The sequence below is a fragment of the Euprymna scolopes genome, chromosome 36 (assembly GCF_053919585.1).
Source record: "Euprymna scolopes isolate OS-2025 chromosome 36, ASM5391958v1, whole genome shotgun sequence".
Classification (NCBI taxonomy): domain Eukaryota; kingdom Metazoa; phylum Mollusca; class Cephalopoda; order Sepiida; family Sepiolidae; genus Euprymna; species Euprymna scolopes.
In genome coordinates, this window is record NC_136517.1 from 17,858,243 (window position 1) to 17,879,243 (window position 21,001).

The following is a 21,001-nucleotide window of genomic DNA, read 5'->3' on the forward strand; positions in this document are numbered from 1 at the left end:
ACTGGCGGAGAGGGGGAGAGAGACTGGCGGAGAGGGGGAGAGAGAGTGAGGGAGAGGGGGAGAGAGAGTGAGGGAGAGGGGGAGAGAGAGTGAGAGACTGGCGGAGAGGGGGAGAGGGGGAGAGAGAGTGAGAGACTGGCGGAGAGGGGGAGAGAGAGAGAGAGACTGGCGGAGAGGGGGGGAGAGAGTGAGAGACTGACGGAGAGGGGGGGAGAGAGAGAGAGACTGACGGAGAGGGGGGGAGAGAGAGAGACTGAGGGGGAGAGAGAGACTGACGGAAAAAGAGAGACTGACGGAGAGAGAGAGACTGACGGAGAGAGAGAGAGACTGACGGACAGGGGGAGAGACTGGCGGAGAGGGGGAGAGACTGGCGGAGAGGGGGAGAGACTGGCGGAGAGGGGGAGAGACTGGCGGAGAGGGGGAGAGACTGGCGGAGAGGGGGAGAGACTGGCGGAGAGGGGGAGAGACTGGCGGAGAGGGGGAGAGACTGGCGGAGAGGGGGAGAGAGAGTGAGAGACTGGCAGAGAGGGGGAGAGAGAGTGAGAGACTGGCGGAGAGGGGGAGAGAGAGTGAGAGACTGGCGGAGAGGGGGAGAGAGGGTGAGAGACTGGCGGAGAGGGGGAGAGAGGGTGAGAGACTGGCGGAGAGGGGGAGAGAGGGTGAGAGACTGGCGGAGAGGGGGAGAGAGGGTGAGAGACTGGCGGAGAGGGGGAGAGAGGGTGAGAGACTGGCGGAGAGGGGGAGAGAGGGTGAGAGACTGGCGGAGAGGGGGAGAGAGGGTGAGAGACTGGCGGAGAGGGGGAGAGAGGGTGAGAGACTGGCGGAGAGGGGGAGAGAGAGTGAGAGACTGGCGGAGAGGGGGAGAGAGAGTGAGAGACTGGCGGAGAGGGGGAGAGAGAGTGAGAGACTGGCGGAGAGGGGGAGAGAGGGTGAGAGACTGGCGGAGAGGGGGAGAGAGGGTGAGAGACTGGCGGAGAGGGGGAGAGAGGGTGAGAGACTGGCGGAGAGGGGGAGAGAGAGTGAGAGACTGGCGGAGAGGGGGAGAGAGAGTGAGAGACTGGCGGAGAGGGGGAGAGAGAGTGAGAGACTGGCGGAGAGGGCGAGAGAGGGTGAGAGACTGGCGGAGAGGGGGAGAGAGGGGGAGAGAGAGTGAGAGACTGGCGGAGAGGGGGAGAGAGAGTGAGAGACTGGCGGAGAGGGGGAGAGAGAGTGAGAGACTGGCGGAGAGGGGGAGAGAGAGTGAGAGACTGGCGGAGAGGGGGAGAGAGAGTGAGAGACTGGCGGAGAGGGGGAGAGAGAGTGAGAGACTGGCGGAGAGGGGGAGAGAGAGTGAGAGACTGGCGGAGAGGGGGAGAGAGAGTGAGAGACTGGCGGAGAGGGGGAGAGAGAGTGAGAGAATGGCGGAGAGGGGGAGAGAGAGTGAGAGAATGGCGGAGAGGGGGAGAGAGAGTGAGAGAATGGCGGAGAGGAGGGGGAGAGAGAGAATGGCGGAGAGGAGGGGGAGAGAGAGAATGGCGGAGAGGAGGGGGAGAGAGAGAATGGCGGAGAGGAGGGGGAGAGAGAGAATGGCGGAGAGGAGGGGGAGAGAGAGAATGGCGGAGAGGAGGGGGAGAGAGAGAATGACCGAGAGGAGGGGGAGAGAGAGAATGACCGAGAGGAGGGGGAGAGAGAGAATGGCGGAGAGGAGGGGGAGAGAGAGAATGGCGGAGAGGAGGGGGAGAGAGAGAATGGCGGAGAGGAGGGAGAGAGAGAGAATGGCGGAGAGGAGGGGGAGAGAGAGAATGGCGGAGAGGAGGGGGAGAGAGAGAATGGCGGAGAGGAGGGGGAGAGAGAGAATGGCGGAGAGGAGGGGGAGAGAGAGAATGGCGGAGAGGAGGGGGAGAGAGAGAATGGCGGAGAGGAGGGGGAGAGAGAGAATGACCGAGAGGGGGAGAGAGAGAATGACCGAGAGGGGGAGAGAGAGAATGACCGAGAGGGGGAGAGAGAGAATGACCGAGAGGGGGAGAGAGAGAATGACCGAGAGGGGGAGAGAGAGAATGACCGAGAGGGGGAGAGAGAGAATGACTGAGGGGGAGAGAGAGAATGACTGAGGGGGAGAGAAAGAATTACTGAGGGGGGGAGAGAGAATTACTGAGGGGGGGAGAGAGAATGACTGAGAGGCGGAGAGAGATTTTATTTTTTCATAAATATTAAACTGATAAAAATCTATTTGATATTTTGCGATCTCATCCGAGATGAATGCATTACAGTGGAATAGAATTTATTGTTTATGAATTTATTTGCACAAATTTCATTTAGATGTGAATATTTTTTTTCACTTAATGCAACAACTTAACAACTTCACAGCTTGGTATCTAGATAAAGTTTATCTATTTTTATATTTAGAAATGGTTATCATCCAATAAGATGTCAAGTACAGATGGTTAGAAAATGGTTAGATTAGGAGAGTGGGGAAGGTGAGTGGGTATGAGGATGAGTATGTGAGAGATAATCAGAATGGAGGTAAGGGAGAGGTATTATAAGGGAGAAGGAATTGTAGAGGGAGAGAATGAGGGGGAAGGGAGAGAGAATAAGAGAATGAAAGGGAGAGAATGAGGAGGAAGAGAATGAGAGCATATGGGGCAAGGAGGGTGGGAAAAAGAGAATGGGGGTGAGAGAATGAGGGAGATGGGGCGAGAGAATGAGGAAGAAATAGAATGAGGGAGAGAAAATGAAAGAAAGGGAAAGAAATAGAATGAGGGAGAAAAAATGAGAGAAAGGGAAAAAGAGAATGAGGGAGAAAAAATGAGAGAAAGGGAAAAAGAGAATGAGGGAGAAAAAATGAGAGAAAGGGAAAAAGAGAATGAGGGCGAGAAAATGAGGGAGAGGGCGAGAAAATGAGGGAGAGGGTGAGAAAGAGAATGAGGGAGAGAAAGAGAATGAGGGAGAGAAAGAGAATGAGGGAGAGAAAGAGAATGAGGGAGAGAAAGAGAATGAGGGAGAGGGGGAGAAAGAGAATGAGGGAGAGGGGGAGAAAGAGAATGAGGGGGAGGGGGAGAAAGAGAATGAGGGAGAGGGGGAGAAAGAGAATGAGGGGGAGAAAGAGAATGAGGGAGAGAAAATGAGGGAGAGGGGGAGAATAGGGAAGAGAGAGAGAGACTGACGGAGAGGGGGAGAGAGAGAGAGAGTGAGACTGACGGAGAGGGGGAGAGAGAGAGAGACTGACGGAGAGGGGGAGAGAGAGAGAGAGAGAGACTGACGGAGAGGGGGAGAGAGAGAGAGAGAGAGACTGACGGAGAGGGGGAGAGAGAGAGAGAGAGACTGACGGAGAGGGGGAGAGAGAGAGAGAGAGAGACTGACGGAGAGGGGGAGAGAGAGAGAGAGAGAGACTGACGGAGAGGGGGAGAGAGAGAGAGAGAGAGACTGACGGAGAGGGGGAGAGAGAGAGAGAGAGAGACTGACGGAGAGGGGGGGAGAGAGAGAGAGAGAGACTGACGGAGAGGGAGAGAGAGAGAGAGAGACTGACGGAGAGGGGGAGAGAGAGAGAGAGAGAGACTGATGGAGAGGGGGAGAGAGAGAGATACTGACGGAGAGGGGGAGAGAGAGAGACTGACGGAGAGGGGGGGAGAGAGAAACTGACGGAGAGGGGGAGGAGAGAAACTGACGGAGAGGGGGGGAGGAGAGAAACTGACGGAGAGGGGGGGGCAGAGAGAAACTGACGGAGAGGGGGGGAGAGAGAAACTGACGGAGAGGGGGGGGAGAGACTGACGAAGAGGGGGGGAGAGACTGACGAAGAGGGGGGGGAGAGAGACTGACGGAGAGGGGGGGGGGGAGAGAGACTGACGGAGAGGGGGGGGAGAGAGAGAGAGACTGACGGAGAGGGGGGGGAGAGAGAGAGAGACTGACGGAGAGGGGGGGGGGAGAGAGAGAGAGACTGACGGAGAGGGGGGGGAGAGAGAGACTGACGGAGAGGGGGAGAGAGAGAGAGAGACTGACTGAGGGGGGGAGAGAGAATGACTGAGAGGCGGAGAGAGAATGACAGAGGCGGAGAGAGAATGACAGAGGCGGAGAGAGAATGACTGAGAGGGGGAGAGAGAATGACTGAGAGGTGGAGAGAGAATGACTGAGAGGGGGAGAGAAAATGACTGAGAGGGGGAGAGAAAATGACTGAGAGGGGGAGAGAAAATGACTGAGAGGGGGAGAGAAAATGACTGAGAGGGGGAGAGAAAATGACTGAGAGGGGGAGAGAAAATGACTGAGAGGGGGAGAGAAAATGACTGAGAGGGGGAGAGAAAATGACTGAGAGGGGGAGAGAAAATGACTGAGAGGGGGAGAGAAAATGACTGAGAGGGGGAGAGAAAATGACTGAGAGGGGGAGAGAGAATGACTGAGAGGGGGAGAGAGAATAACTGAGAGGCGGAGAGAGAATAACTGAGAGGCGGAGAGAGAATAACTGAGAGGCGGAGAGAGAATAACTGAGAGGCGGAGAGAGAATAACTGAGAGGCGGAGAGAAAATAACTGAGAGGCGGAGAGAAAATAACTGAAAGGCGGAGAGAGAATAACTGAAAGGCGGAGAGAGAATAACTGAGAGGTGGAGAGAGAATAACTGAGAGGCGGAGAGAGAATGACGGAGGAAGAGAGAATGGGGGAGAGAGAAGAGCCGTGTCTGTGTCAGATGTAAAATAAGATGTTTCCATTAAATCTGCATTTTTAATCCTGAAAAAAATATGTTTTTAAACACGTGACGGATAGAGGGATGAATTGAACGACGTGGTTTTTTGCAAACATGTATGGATGCATTTAATAGATATTTTAACAACCCCAGGTTTATGTAATTCAATTCAATTTTTGATCATTTATCTTAAAGTCAATTCTCGAATATAACATGGCGATGAACGACGGCCTCATTACTTTATTTGCAGTTATGTAATTCATATTCATATTTCTGAATTTTAATACAAAATTCTATTTCGATATTCTTTAATTTCAATCTGAAATGTGGCCATCAGAAAGATTTCTATTTTTGGCAGTAGAATCCACTTTTTAGAGAGAAAAAAAAAGAAAGAAACATCTGAATATAAAATCTTGATAAAAAAAAGAAAAACAAGGATTTCTTGTCTTTTGAATATTTACAGAAGAAAAAGTGAGAACAAATGTCGGTTTATCATTCAGGTTTTCACTTCTAATATAGAAAACTAGAACACTACCTGGCATTGCCCAGTCTTCCAATTCATTCAGATTTCATGTTTATTATTATTATAGAGCCAATTCTCTATTGATTATTATATTGTACCCACTATATAGTGGTAATTTCACAAGTTAAAAAAAAATCAAATATGATTTGGGTGTCATCAGCTAGAATCGAGTATGGCACAATCACGTTGACACACCAGTTCTCGCCAGATCACCAAAGTTAAGCAACGTTGAGCCTGGCCAGTACAGATGGGTGACCATTTGGGAAGGCTAGGTGATGTATGTACCTTCTGGAAAGGTTGGGCGTGGGGCCAGCACCCTCACCCCATAAAAAGAACTCCTCGCTACAAAAAGTTGTAGATGGCCTATGCCCCTCCAGGAGCTCAAGGGTTATGGATGGTGCTAGAATCGAAACCAAAACATTTAGCTCTCCAGCGGTATTCGCTACCGTATGATCTAAGGACAGATGGATGTCCAAACTTTAAAAATTAATAGTTTAACATATAAATGTATATTTACGCATGCGTAGAAGAGCACTTTAAGTCGACTTATGCTTGCTAACTTCCAATTTTGATCTCTTAGCAGCTATTTTTACCAACTAAAAACCCAAATCGAATTTGTTCCACAGGTCTGAATTCCCTATACATTAAGTTTCAAGCCTGTAGACTAAAAATTGACAGAGTAGTTTGGTAGAGACTATTCCATGCATGCATGCACACAGACAAGGTCACTTTATAAAGTGATTAGCATTTCAGCGCGGTGTTGCCCGGGTGCTTGGATGTGTATGTCGAGCAAAAAAAACAAAAAAAAAAAAACATGGTAGTAGGAAGACAGGCTCGAACCCGTACCGCAAAGGAGGAAAAGAACAGGAAAAAAAACCCTGACGTCTATGCTGTTACGACCACTGCCATACCGGAAGTAACATTTTTTTAAATTTAGGCTAGACAATCGAAAGGAGAGGAGAGGATGACTTTAAAAAATATCAGCAAAAAAGCCCCCCCCCCGTGGAAAAGTGCCCAGTTTAAGGTAAAGATATTAATGTTTTTAGCCAATTTCCCATATTTGTCGTCCGAAAGGTCGAACTTCAAAACGATATTGATCTTGAGAAAATCTGTTGCCATTGTAGAAAGTGCTAGGCAGACATGCAAACATACATGCATTTACATATTGGTAACTAAAAATTTGCGAACCAAACTGATGAAAAAGTTGGCCCTATCTCTGAATACTCTTTATGTAAAATTTCAAATGCTTAGACCAGAAAATGTTTGAGTAATTTGGTAGAGACTGCAGAGGTCAAATATTTTTTAACTTTGACCCCTATTATGACCCCTTAAAATTTATTGTTTTGGGCTCAAATCAAGTTATTAAGTTAGATCCATGTCCAAGGAACCTATATCTAAAATTTAAAGTGTTTAGACCAAAAATTGTGGGAGGAGTTTGGTAGAGTTCTCAAAGGTCAAATCGTTGAACTTTGACCCCATAAACGCCAAATTTCCGGGCAAAAACCGATTAAAGATTTTTCCCAATCTGAGCACCCTGTATATCAAATTTTGAGTCTGTAAACTTAAAATTGACAAAGTAATTGCGTAGGGAAATGTAGACACACAGACACTTTCAGATATATAGATAGATAGACTAATAGATTAAACAAAAATATATACGTATACATAAATATATTTGGAAACAATTTTTTGTTTACTGTAAAGATTTTACGCAAATATTATGCAAGTATAAATCATGTAGAATATCTGCATGAATATAATTACACGTAATAGTTAACTCTAGATGATCATCCCATAAGAAAACCGAAAAAACTAATAGGGAAGTAATTGAAATGAATGTTTAAAAGAATATGCAAATTAGCTAGATCTTTTGCTAGTGAATGCAATTCCACAACCCATATATAAGAACATTGTATTTTCTGTTTAAATAAATAGAAAAGAGAGTTTTTAATATGAATATCAATACACACAAAAGAAAAACGAATTTATAGGAGTATAGATATTTTCTCTATTTTAGTTACCAGAAGCATGAACCAATTTATTGAATAACTGTTGATAATACACTATCAGGTGTTTTGGGTTTTTTGGGGGGCCATAAAAAAAAAAAAAATGAGCTGGTCATCCAAACAGTTCATCCATTACTAAATACAGCAATCTTAACAAACAAGAAACGACCATATTGCAAGTGGTGTTTAATCAACCGGTGATAAAACATCTACAGCACCATCTATAGTACTTTCAGACAAGTCAAAAGGAGGTTAGCAATGTCTTTATGAGAAAGCAAGGACTCCTAACACATTGAAGCCGAGGGTTTCATCAGCTAAATTCTGTGTGAAGAAGAAAAAAGGAGACTTAAAATCAGAAGCAACAGTATTATGGTGTGATACTATTTGTGTCCCCCACCCTCACCCCCACCCAGTGTTGAGAAGTAGGAAAGAAAGAAAAAAAAAGTATGAGAAAAAAAAAGTGGAAACGGCTTTATTAGCAGAATAATGGAAAGTAAGTTGCACACAAAAGGAAAGACATGAGATTGTTGGACAAAAGGACTAGACGATGGGTCAATATATTTAGAGTTATTTTAAGGGCAGTTTTATAAGTGGCTATGAGTTTTGTGACAGTTTATCACGGTTAGAAACAGTTTGTGGACAGTTTTGGGTTTGCGACAATTGATGACAGAGTTGAGGAAAGTGGCCAGTTGGATAGGTCTAAGGCAGGCTGTGGCTCAGAGGAGATGGGGAAATGAATTAATCATCTGACTGATGAACACAAACTTGACAGTAGATATAGATGTGGACCTAAACATTCAAATGGTCGATGGTGTCACACACACACACACACAATGCAACTGATATTTGCAGAATGTGTTAGCATGTGTGTTTTTTGTTTTCTTTCTTTTTTTTATTTACACTTGTGAACTGTGAGCATCTCTTTAGCAGTCGCCAATGTGAGACAATGACATAGCCAGAAGAGGAGATGAAGAAGAAGACCAAGGAGACAGCATTGGGGGGGGGGGGTCAACGATCATTGTCAAATGAGGGACCATGAGGTCCTATCACAATGACTCTCTAGCGAAAGACTCTTAATTCAGAAGAAAATGATGCAGATGACATTGTTGATAATGATAACAGTGATGATGGCATTACTCACAACAATGATAATGATGACCTTGAAAACTCAATTGACTAATTTGATGAAGATGTCTTGAAGAAGTCCAGAATTTACAGCCTTCGAAAGACACTTTATAGTAGAGTTTCCCAAACTTCAGGACATCATGGACCTCCTAAGCAGGGCAAAGGTTTTTTAACGGAGCAATAACAAGATAATTTCTAAAATGCAATGGCAGAAACACTAGAGGTTGACCTCCAATCAGTAGTGGAATGGGGACAAAAATGGGTGGTCACGTTCAATGCCGCCAAGACAAAACTGGTTTCATTCAATAATTACAAGAAACCTTCTCTACCACCTATAGCAATGGCCAACGACTCTTTATCTGAGAGTACATCTTTCAAGCTCCTTGGCCTAACGTTCACAGGAAACATGAGTTGGAACAATTACATCGAGGGCATTACCAGGGCCGCTGCGAGGAAGGTGGGCTCTCTCTACCGTGCTAGAAAACTTCTAACACCCGAAAGTATCCTGTACCTCAATAAGGCCACCATTTGCCCATGTATGGAGTATTGCTGTCATATTTGGGCTGGTGCATCGGCTACTAGTCTCTCGCTCCTTGACAGGGTTCAAAAGAGAGTCGCAAATCTGATAGGCCCTAAACTGGCATCTAAGCTTCAGCCTCTGTCCCATCATCGAAACGTTGCATCCCTCTGCCTGTTCTACAAGTATTATAATGGTGAATGCTCTGATGAACTGCAAGCATTTGTGCCCCCACGACGTGAACACCCTCGACAGACCCGACAAGCTGCAAAATCACACCCCCACACTGTAGAGATCCCTAGATGTAAAAGATCTTTCTACTCCAGTAGTTTCTTCCCCAGAACTGCTAGACTTTGGAATTCCATTCCAGGTCACTGCTTCCCCAACTGTACTGACATGCATAAGTTCAAGTGCAACGTGAACCAACATCTTGCTGCCCTAATCCCTACATAGTACCCCAGTAGATGTTTCCCCTGATAGTAGCCCCCTACACCAAAGTGGCAATGTGCCTTGTTTGGGGTGAAAATGTAATAAAAAAAAAAATAAATAAATAAATAAATAAATATGAAAAACATTAATTTCAACTTTTAACTGATACTTGTTCGTTAGTTGTTCCCGTTTGTGATTTTACTATATTTTCTTGTTTTACAACCATTTTTTTTTTGTTTTCGATGAATCAAAAATTGTTGCATTTTTTGTTAATTTATTTTTTTTATTTACTTTTTCATGGACCATCCTGCAACTCTTTACACTTGTAATCATGTATCATATTTTTTTTTCAGTAGAAAAAAAAGATAAAAAATTAAAGGTCTACAGTCATTTAATTTTTCAATATAAAGAATTTGGTCCACTTTAAAAATAAGCTTCCAGAGCCCCTCAACTTCACTCACAGAGCCCCAGGGCTCCGTAGACCTCACATTGGGAAAGCCTACTTTATAGCATGTGTCCTACATCTACAATTAACAACTTAAAGTGTTTCATCATGTGTTGAAAGTGTTTCCAACTCAGTTCCAGTTCCTACAGCGAACAGATTTGATTGATTTTGGAAAAATGACAGTACGTCAAATGAGATATCAAAGAAAACTCCTTCACAAAAAGTATTCGGTTAACTCACTGATGGAAATTCAGAAGCAAAGATTCCTAAGTCTTGGCTTGGAAAGCTAGTTGAGAGCCCTAATAGTCAAATAATACTGAAATCATGTAATCTAACAGCTGAATATCTACCAAAGACATCCACAGGTTCATGAATAGCAATGGAGATCAGTTGAACCACTTTACAGAGAGACAATATTAGCAATGCATTCAAGGTGTTACTTTTTTAAGTTATGTTTCAAAGAAAACGTATTTGAAGTATAATGAATATGGCAATAACTCATAATTTTATCTGAAACCACCAACTGCAGTTAAGCGTTTGCTCAAGGCAAAAACTGACTCACAACATACGGTGCAAAGCCATCAAGGTAGGAACAAAGTGTAGTATCTGTTTTGATGTTACATTTCACCTTTTCTGACCTCGAGCAGTGGAGGAGAAATCTTTCTAGACTGAGGCAATTTTTATTTTTGTTCTATGACCAGGCACGGTACATACAGCCTTCCCAAATGGCCACTCATCGTTGCGTAACTTTGGTGTCCTGGCGAGAACCGGTGTGTCGACGTGGTTGTGTCATATTTATATAAAGAACAAGAAAGATGGATTTCGTGGAGGTTAGGTGAGGTGTTGGATGAATACCTTGCTCAAGGTTGTCTGAGACAGTTTCGGGTCTTGCATGAAACTATCATGGAGAAGCAACATTGCTGAGAAATTTGGTTAAGACACAAAGATTCAGAATTCCTGACATTGAAGAATCAACCAGGTTTAATTTTTACTTTATTTTGATATTTTTGGTTTACAAAGGACTTAAATAAAAAAAAAATTAAAAAAACTTATTCTAGAAGTGTAAGCTATGTTTAGTTTCAGAACAGTTTCCGATGGTTTGTTGTTCAACACAAGTCCTGGGAGGTCATTGGTTTGCAGTAGACAGTTCTCGAGTTGGAATCCACAGAGCAAGAGATTCTTGCCATGTTGACACGAAGAAGAAAACATATGTGAAATTGCTACAGAAAGGTTTAATATTTATGGAGTAATTCTGGTTTCTGATTGGTTGGTAGCAGGGCATGAATTAATTTGATTCGTCAGTTCCTAGCAGCATCGTTTATAAATAGAATATCCTGACTGTGCGAAATCATACCCCATTATAGTAAAAAATATTGTAACACTTATAATCTCAAATTTTTATATATATTTTTTTTTTCAGCAGACAGGTTAAATTTGAATGACAACTGAAAATAAACTAAAAGGTAAATTCACGTTGACAAAAAAAAAAAAAAAATGACTCATTATCTCCAAACAATCTGAACAATTTTCTTTACATATTATATTGTTCACAAAATATTTGTAAGATTACAGTTACAAACAAAGGAAAAAAATACATAAAAATCTGTGTCAACATTTTTTCTTTTTTAACAAATTTTTCTTTTTTATCACAATTATAATTGTTTCAACATCACTTAAAAGTCTCTCACCATCTCACCTGGGGTACACTTTTCATCTACAACCTCATGCCGTCCGCAGACAGCCATTCCTCGTCTTCACTTTACACATCCATTTTCTTTGACATCATACTTTTTTTTCTCTCTAAGCACGTGCTGTCCTTTTTCTTATTTGTTTTCCTTTTTTTCTTCTTGCGCACACTTCCTAATTTGCATATCTGCTATTTTCGGCTGCTGCTGCTAATCTTTTCGCAAGCCATCAATCCTTTGCTGCTGCTGATACCTTCCCACACGCGCTCATATACACTGTTTTACATATCGTCCAATCTTTCAACTCAATTTAAAAGTTGCTATGTTTGCCGTGTTTTGTACAAGGAGGTGACAGTAGTCTACTGGTCAACAATATGGACTGATGACCAGGCTGTCCCAAGTTCGAACCTAGTCCGTACCACAAAAATCACTATGCCACGAGCAAAGGAAACAAGAAACAAACTGGTTTTAATCTTGAAGATGTTATATCAGCGAAAATTTGATTACAAACAAATGTTTTTTTTTGTCTCTTTAATTCTGCATTGTACTGACTTTCTAAAATTACAGATTACATTCAAATAAATATATATTTAAAAAGATGGTAAAATAAGCAAAAAAAAAAAAAAAAAAAAAAAAAAAGACATGAAAAATGTCGAAACATACAGACTTTACTTTTCTGGTGTCAACGTAAGACAAAGAAAGAAAAAAAAAATGCAAACTGCTGATACTCCTGAAGAAGGTGTTATATCATAAAAAATTTGATTACAAACAAATGTTTATTTTTAAAAATCTATCTATATATCTATAAAAGTGAGAATGTGTGTGTGTGAAAGAGGACACTTCTCAACCTATATACTCAATAAATTTTCGATCTATAGACTTGAAATTTGGCATATAGGATATTCAGATATGTGGAAAACTTTCAATCGGTTTTCATCCGAAAAAAAGGGCTGCTAAGAGGTAAAAATTAGGAAATTGGTACGTGGAGGTCGTCGGATTTTTATCTGTTTGTCAACTGTTTCGCAGCTACGCATATGTGGTCGAGAAACATGATAGCTTCTTTATGCTAAGAATAAGATTTTTTGAAAACACTTTATGAATGTGTCAAGCTGGTGTAATGGTTATCGTACTTGTTTCAATGTCTTTAGGTTTTAGTTTCGATCTCAGCTTAAGTTTTTTTTTTTTTTTACTTACAAGAAGTGAACTGTTTAGAAAAAAAAACAACATAATACTCGCATGCACATGTCTCAGTTTCTGTATTAATTAAAATATAATATTTATTGGTATTTTATGAACAGGCAATGCTGGGTGACCTTATTTATTTATTATCAATAAAAGTGAGAATGTGTGTGAGCGAGTGAGTGAGAGAGAGAGAGAGAGGACACTTCTCAATTTATATACTCAACAGATTTTTGATCTACAGACTTGAAATTTGGTATATAGGGTATTCAGACATATGGAAAACTTTTTAATCGGCTTTCATCTGGAAAAACAGGCTGTTAAGGGGTCTACATTTAAAAATTGGTATGTGGAGGGGTTGTTGTCGTTGGATTTTTATGTATTTGCTGTTTCATGAATGCGCATGCATTAATGGTTCATATGACAGATTCATTATGTTAAAAATAAGTCGGTTTGAAAACAACCTAATGGTTATCGTACTCGACTTTTGGTTTTGGTTTTGATCTCAGACAAATTATTTTTTTTTCTTTTTACTTACAAAAAGTGAACTGTCTAGAAAAAACATAATACTCGCATGCACATGTTTCAGTTTCTGTATGAATTAAAATATAATATTTATGCATATTTTAGGACCGGGTCACGCCGGGTGACCACTAATGAATATGTATTTAAAAGAAAAAAAATCAATGAACTAAAAAAAAAAAAATGTTTACTCACTTTGGAATGTGAAAATTTGTGTGAAGAGATGCTCGTATCCGTATAAGAATCAAACCGAGATGATAGCCGCGTACACGCAGGGGTCGGCTGAGCAGTGGAAAAATTGGCCCAATCATCGTTGTCCTTATTGTTGTCAGGTGCTGGGGTCTCAGCAAAACTGACATTGGAATGTGTATGAAAACCAGAAGTAGATCCACCCCACGAAGGCGTGAACTCCACCTTGGGATCGACAGGCAGGTTGGTTGCTGCAGATGTCGGTAACGGTGGCGGTGTAGCAAAATCGGCCCAATCATCATCGTCGTCATCCTCCTCTGCCACCTCGTTATTAACTGTGGCAGACAAAGAAGTGTTGCATGAAAACTCACTAAAATTGCAGAATTCGTCTTCATCTGATTGGGTTTCACTTGCAAAATGAGTAAGATTTTCCGTTTTGGGCACAAAGTTATTCGACGGTAAATTTGTTTCGGTTGTGTGGAATGTGCCGAAATCTCCAAATTCATCGTCATCATCAGAATCTTGGTTCTCTTCAGTTGAGTACTTAAGCTCCACCGTTTTGACGTGGTCCGATATAGAATAGCTTTCATCAAGGCTGTCATTGCTTCGTAAATCACAGCCATCGGGGCCCGTGTCTTCATAATCTGTTGAACTCTCTGCCAAACTTTCATCCTGGCTTGGAAAATCGACCTCAATCTTTCTATCATCCGATTGGGTCTCATGGTTCGACAAATTCCATGCCCTAAAATCAGCATTAAAGCCTATCGATGAGGATGCAGGACTGTCTTGGGCTGCCGTTTCAGCCACCGTTGTCTGCCTACTGTTGTTTGAGGCAGAGGAATCCTCCTGCAATTGATTCCGAAAGGCAGTCTGCAAACGTAAGCTCCCTGTTGGAGAGACAGAGGAGTCTTTTATAGTTGTAACAGTTGTGATTTTGGTGGTCGAAGAAATGGACGGGTTTAATGAGGGTTGCGTGTCGGTCGATAAATTTAAATCATTCGAAGAAACCGTGCCAAATGAAGGGGCAGAGGAAAAATCTGCCCAGTCATCAAAATCGTCTACCATTGCGCTTCCGGGTTGTTCACTACTAAGTAACATGTATGCGTTTGTAGCGCTTTCATCAGGGGCAGTCCTGATTTGAGCCACCATATCGGGTGTGTCGGGTCTCGCAGGAGGAGGAAAGTCCGGAGGTGGAGGTGATGATGGCAGAGAAGGGCTTGAACCGTTTTCTGCACTCATTTCGTCCGTTCTAGCAGAGAGATGCGTACCAATGCGGACATACGACTCATCCTCTTTGTCAGAAGCACAGGAGAAGTCCGGGGGCAAGTCACCACCCTCCTGAGGTAATTCTCCAGTATTGCCGTTAATGTTCTTGCTGGTTTTGTCTTTATCACAACCAGTTTTATCACCCAGCTTGACCACACTGATCTCCTCCTCCTCCTCTTCCTCCTCTTCTTCACAGTGGTCTGAAGTTAACTGACCGTTTGCCTTATGACCAATTTCTCCGTTATACGTCTCTTCAAGTTCAGACGAGCTGCTTTTATCTCCAGAATCTGGACTTTCATCCGACTTTGGAACAGGTGAGATATCCGTACTACAGTGACCAGAATCGGTCATTGAGTCCCGACCCCGACTGCTGCTAAAGTTGGACAAGTAGCCCAGTGTTTTTGTATCACAACTGATTTGTTCAAATTCGATATCATTGTCCTTGGAGAGGATGCCGTCTTGGCGGGGTTTACCGTTTGTTAGGCGAGTCTCCTCTTCTGGAAAGAGGTTCAGGGTTTGTAAAACAGGCCGCTCGTTTCCACTGGGTGGGACCTCCTTTACACTAACTCCTCGATCTAGGTTGTATTGGCTGAAACCCTTGAAAACGCCAAAGTCGACGTTGTCTTCCAAACAAAGTCCTCTGTCAGACGAGGGGCTTTTGATGTTGTGGTCCGTGACACTGGCAAAGTCAGCAAAATCATCTTCATCATCATCATTCCATGTATCATCATCAAGGGGTGGCGGAGAGTCTGACACCATGGGAATGATGTGCGACATGGTACTCTAGTATAGAGTCAGTGACCTGAAAAAGATTTTAAAAAAAGGAGATAAGAAAACCAACAATTACTGCACAAAGAGATTAGATGAAAATTTTTTTTCTTTTTTACAGTATTCCTTTGAAAAAGAGATGTTATTCTTGAAATATAAAACATTTACCATCCAAGTTATATTGAACAATATGCCCATATTTATCGATTTATATATTTGATATATACACAACTGATTTTGAAAATGGATATATAAAAATTCATAAAATCAACAAAATCTTCAATCATGTCACCTCGCTTCAAGAGCCCCATATTCTACGGCCTTTTTATACACTTTTATATATACAAGGTGTCCCAATAAAATGTATACACTCTTTAAATGACCATAAAACCAACATTTATTATAAGAAAGAAAAGTTTTATATATCAAAATACTGTGAACAAATATAGAAACCAGCTAATTATTAAAACCGTTCAAATTATTGGCCATTGTGGTCCATGAACAGCTAACAACGCTTACTGATTGAATCAAAAACATTCCTAAGGAGTTCAATTGGTATATTGATACATCTTTCAATGGTTGCTTTCAGCTCATTCATTATATAACCCTTATCCCTGTGTGGCCTTCGGGCCTTGATAAGTGGTGACCCCCATGTAAAAAAAAAAAAAAAAAAAAAAAAAGAGAGAAAAATCCAGGGGGGCTCAAATCTGGTGAGCGTGGGCAGTACTCGATACTTCCTCTTCGTCCTAACTATCTATTTTGCAGGTGACTATCAAGATACGCTCTTAGGCCATGATGATAGTGGGGAAGTGCTCCATCCTGCTGGAAGTGCCATTATTTTATTCCTAAACATCTCTTCAGGAATGTTGCATAGTGTATTCATGTAGCAAGTTGAGAATTTAAAGAACGTATATATTTTATTGGGACACCATATATATATATATATATATATATATATATATATATATATAACACGCAAAATTTAAGTTATTTATAGTATACTTATCAATGAAATACATTTGTATTTTTATGATACTTCTTCAAATCAATCATCTTGAGAAAGTCTTGAAATAGATTAAACATTGATTAATATACAAGTAAGGTTTATTATATATTATATATATTATAATTTTGCAATAGCCAAAACAATATATTATAGCAAGTTTATCATATAATGTATTTCTTCAGTGTTACAATCATTTCTTCAAGCTTAAATATTATTTCGTTAAAAGATATTCCAAAATGGCTAAACATCAGACACAAAATTACAACTGTAAAATATATGAAAATATGGACAATTTCTTATTTTACTAATACAAGCTGTGAATTCACCACTTCCTTCATTTTATCGAATAATTTTCTGATATAAAATGATATATCACACACATACATGTGTGTGTGAGTGTGTGTGTGTGTGCATGTGTAAATTAGTATTAAGCTCTTAGAGCATCATTAAAAATGTAAGAACTTTGAATATATACATGGTTTTGAGAGGTTTATGAAGCATAAAAACGATGTTTGTGTTTATTATATTTAATATTTTATTTTTATATTTTAAAGGAACCTCCACTCTTGGTCACAAAATGCAGTGAGAAAAAAAAATGTGATCAAGAGTGGAGGTCCGCTTGAAATATAAAAATAAAATATTAAATATAATAAACACGAATATAGATTTTATGCTTCGTAAACCTCTCATAATCTTTAAATTGTATATATATATATATATATATATATATATATATATAATCAAATACATGTAGAGGTGGGTAATGTAGATGTACACAATATCATATAACATGGCGATGAAGGGAAAAAGAAATGCATTGAATAAAAATAGGTATAAAAACAACTGTGATAAAAATAAGGATAAGAATAAGAGGAATGAAATTAAAAATGATAAAGAAGCATATAATAGTAATAATGCAATTATGAAGAGAAATAGGTGCAAAAAAAGCAAGTTTGGTTTAATCCACCTTTCAGTGAATGTATACAAAATAATATCCCTAAAGAATTTTACATAATAATTGATAAGAACTTCCCCCCAGACGATAGATTAAGTAAAATAATTAATAAGAACACAGTTAAACTCTCATTCTCAACTACTGCAAATTTAAGTAAAACTATAATAAGTTCATATAATGGTAAAATTAACAAAATAGTGAATAATAATTGGATTGAATCAGGTGAATTAAATATTGAGAAAAAAATGTAACTGTAGAATACCTGATGAAGGTCTCTTGGAAAGCAATTGATTAATTTTTGATATTGTATACAAATGTGAAGTTAAGGTGGATAATAGTAAAAAGATATACCTAGAGGGAACTGATTGTTTTTTTTAAGGACAGATACCAAAACCATGTTGCATCATTTAACATTGAACCAGAGAAAGAAACCAAATTGAGTTGAGGATATTGCTAGAAATAAGGATAGAACGAAAATAATTAAAAATAAGAGGAACACGACTGCATTAGGTGATTGGGTTAGAGAACTACATAGGAATAAAATAGAATTTCAATTAAAATGGTCAATTGTTGATAAAGCTAGAAAATATAAACCGAGTAAATCAAAACTGGAATCATACCATATAGTGAATTCTAAAGAGGAAATTATAAACAAAAAGTTAGATGTTGTACAAAGCTGTTTTCATAGAAATAAATTCCTATTATCATGCCTAAAACCTGATTAAAATAACATTTTATAATGAAAAATAGTTTAAGGAATAGGTTTAGAATGAAATGTAAGTAGGGTAAGGGAATGTTAAATTTAATAAAAAGATTTTAGAATAGTGCAATAAATAAATTAATGGATCATCAAATTAACATATAGAAAGTAAACTACTTATAACCTAAATAAGGGAAATATATTGAATTTTAATAATCGTTATTAGTAATGAACTAACACCCGAGTAATTTCAATAACACAGGAGGAAATAAAGAAATGGAACATTAAGTAACCGAGATATGGATCAAAATATAAACTAAAAGAGAAATTGAACCTAAAATGATATAAAGAAGATATGGTTAAAACAATGAGTTTAAAATTAAACAAAGGCAATTAATAAATACTAAAGTCAAAATATTAAAGTAATTTTGATAAATGTTAAATAGAAAAAAATTGGGTAGAGTTATCTCCCTTACAACATAATGGGATTAAGAATGGTCATTGGATAGTAAGGATTTAAAATAAAACTATAATACATAGATAATGATAAGACTTCACAAGTTAAATTTAAAACTTAAATTATTGACATAAATAGTAAGGGATGAAAATAGATTTTAATTAATATTATTTGAATAAACCTTTTAATTATAATTCCTTTTTAAGAAATAACATATGAAGAAATAAAAACGTCAGCTAGTAGATCGTAATATGTAAATAAAATTTATACAAAACTATGATGGATTGAGAAAAGAAGTTAAAGATATAAATAGAAATTAGAATTTTAAGGTGTAGATTAGTATTTGGAAAAAAATTAATTGGAAAAAATATTAAAAGATTAATTGAATATAAAATAGAAAATTGTTGAAGTTCCATATAAAAAAAAATAAATACGAAAGTGGGTTCAATAATCAATTTGGAGACAATAAAAAAAAAAAAAACTATAAAATTTGGTATAGAGGTAAATCTAACTACTTAATCCCTTAAAATAGGGATTATAAATGTATTCATATATGTACAACAAATGTATTTCACCGTCTGAAGAGTAGCTATTTCGGAATATTTTTAAATGTAACATATAAGGAAATACAACATAAGGTGTTCTCATTTTATGTTTGGTTGTCTTGATTTTGCGAAAATATCTCTCTCTAGATATATATATATATATATATATATATATATATATTTCATTTAATCACATAAATTAATAAACAAAGATATAATTTTATGCGTGAATTTTCAGTATTTATTTCAACAGTGCTTAATTGCCATGTATATTTTCATAACTTACTACTATATATATATATATATATATATATATATGTTTCGTGGTAAAATTTTGAATTTTAAGTAGTTCCCTTCTCTAATATGCGTGTTTGCATTATGATATGTATATAGGTAATTGAGTGCACATGTGCATTAGTATAAGGATGCATGTGTATATAAGTCTGTATTTATGTATGCATGGTATGGATCAGTGTTTGTGCATAAGTGTATACTATGTATATGTGTATGTCTATATGTATACGTATGTATGTATATATGTGTGTCTGTGGGTATATATGTGCTTATATCTGCACTTATGTTTAGGTTTGACAGATGGATATACAAGTAATCATTATATAAATAGTTAAAATCAACCACGCTTGGGTGACCCCATACCCAGCCCCACATTTAAATCAATTTTCCCCATTATAAAAATAGCTAATTAACCACAGTATATGAAGTACTCACTCAAACATCAATTCCAACTCAACGAACAACAAAACAAACTCATCCATAGATCGTCTCCAAACAGAAATATATGTATTTTAAATAAAATTTAAACAAACTTAATTAAACCAGATCACACTACGACGACAAGCGTAATGAACTGACTTATCTCAACTAATCAAGTCACCTTTAAATATACACTCAAAATTAAAAGAACCCAACCATAAACTCACTTAGATAAGTAACCCTCCAAACATTCCATATTTTCAGACCATGACTCATCTCTATCTCCACCTCATCCGCTCACCCATCCGCACAGCAAAAACAGCACACCCACCCCTTATCATGCACACCCCCATTGAAAATCACAAGAATATCCATTTCCCATTTGAACTTAAAATCAAGAGGTCAACCCTTTTAAAGAATACTAAAATACAATCCCCCCCCGCCAAAAAATTGCATTAAAAACCTGTACGCTCGGCCAATTTTACCCCCCCTCTCTCTTTACCCTCTCTACTTCACCCCACTCTCCTCTTTCCCTCATCTAAAAGGCTTCCCTCACCCACTATCAACAAGAAAGCGACTATCTTTCTACCAGGACTCACACCAGAAGCAAGCCATCCAACGCACCGTTCTGAATATCATCTCCAGGATTATTTTGCTACCTAAACTATTGATTTCGAGGTCCCTTGCATACTTAACTCAATGCTCAAATTCTATTACTCACGGGAATAATTACAATGGAATGGTATATTCACCCAATATCGGATACACTTTGTCAACACTAAGAAAACATTTTGACTACATCAACCAACACACACTCAACGCAACAACGAATAAGGCTGCCCCGTATACTTTTCGAAAAATCAATAAAGAGCAATATACTTTCGCTATATGGGAATTTTACTTTCTCCCCATGGCCTATTTTCTGTCCACCTGACATTGGACTCCTTCCGATAATGGATTACCCAGGTTGTATCAACTTCTCTTTTCATATAATTTTTTCCATATAATTATCCACAACCACTCAAACTATTTTCAATAATTGTGCTGAAAAGCAAAATTAGCATCCATTTGCAGCTGAACATTTTGCTAACCGCATTTCATTTCCTCTGATGATATGATCCATTGTTGAAAATCCATGGATTAAGGAAATTAAAATAAACATTTCTATATATTCCTGTTGTCAAACAATAAATTCTTAAATCGAATATATGTTGTTCTTTTCAGAATTTAAAATTTAACCACGAAACTTATATATTACTCTATTCTTAAATATTGAGCTTTTCCTTTTTGGCTAGGATCACCTTGAAAGCATTACTTC

At 39.2% G+C, this 21,001-nt stretch overlaps 1 protein-coding gene across 7 annotated transcripts in view; it reads right to left on the reverse strand.

Annotated features, from left to right (window-relative positions):
- The window catches only part of LOC145260367 (uncharacterized), a 341,973-nt gene that overhangs the window by 114,434 nt on the left and 206,538 nt on the right, over nucleotides 1-21,001 (reverse strand). For all 7 annotated transcript variants that reach the window (XR_013864279.1, XM_080118307.1, XM_080118301.1 and 4 more), the window contains one exon: nucleotides 13,279-15,340. Coding sequence is in view for 6 of the 7 variants with exons in the window: in XM_080118307.1 (XP_079974433.1) it covers nucleotides 13,279-15,315 (2,037 nt within the window). In the remaining variant the exon portion in view is untranslated. The remainder of the gene's footprint in view (nucleotides 1-13,278; nucleotides 15,341-21,001) is intronic.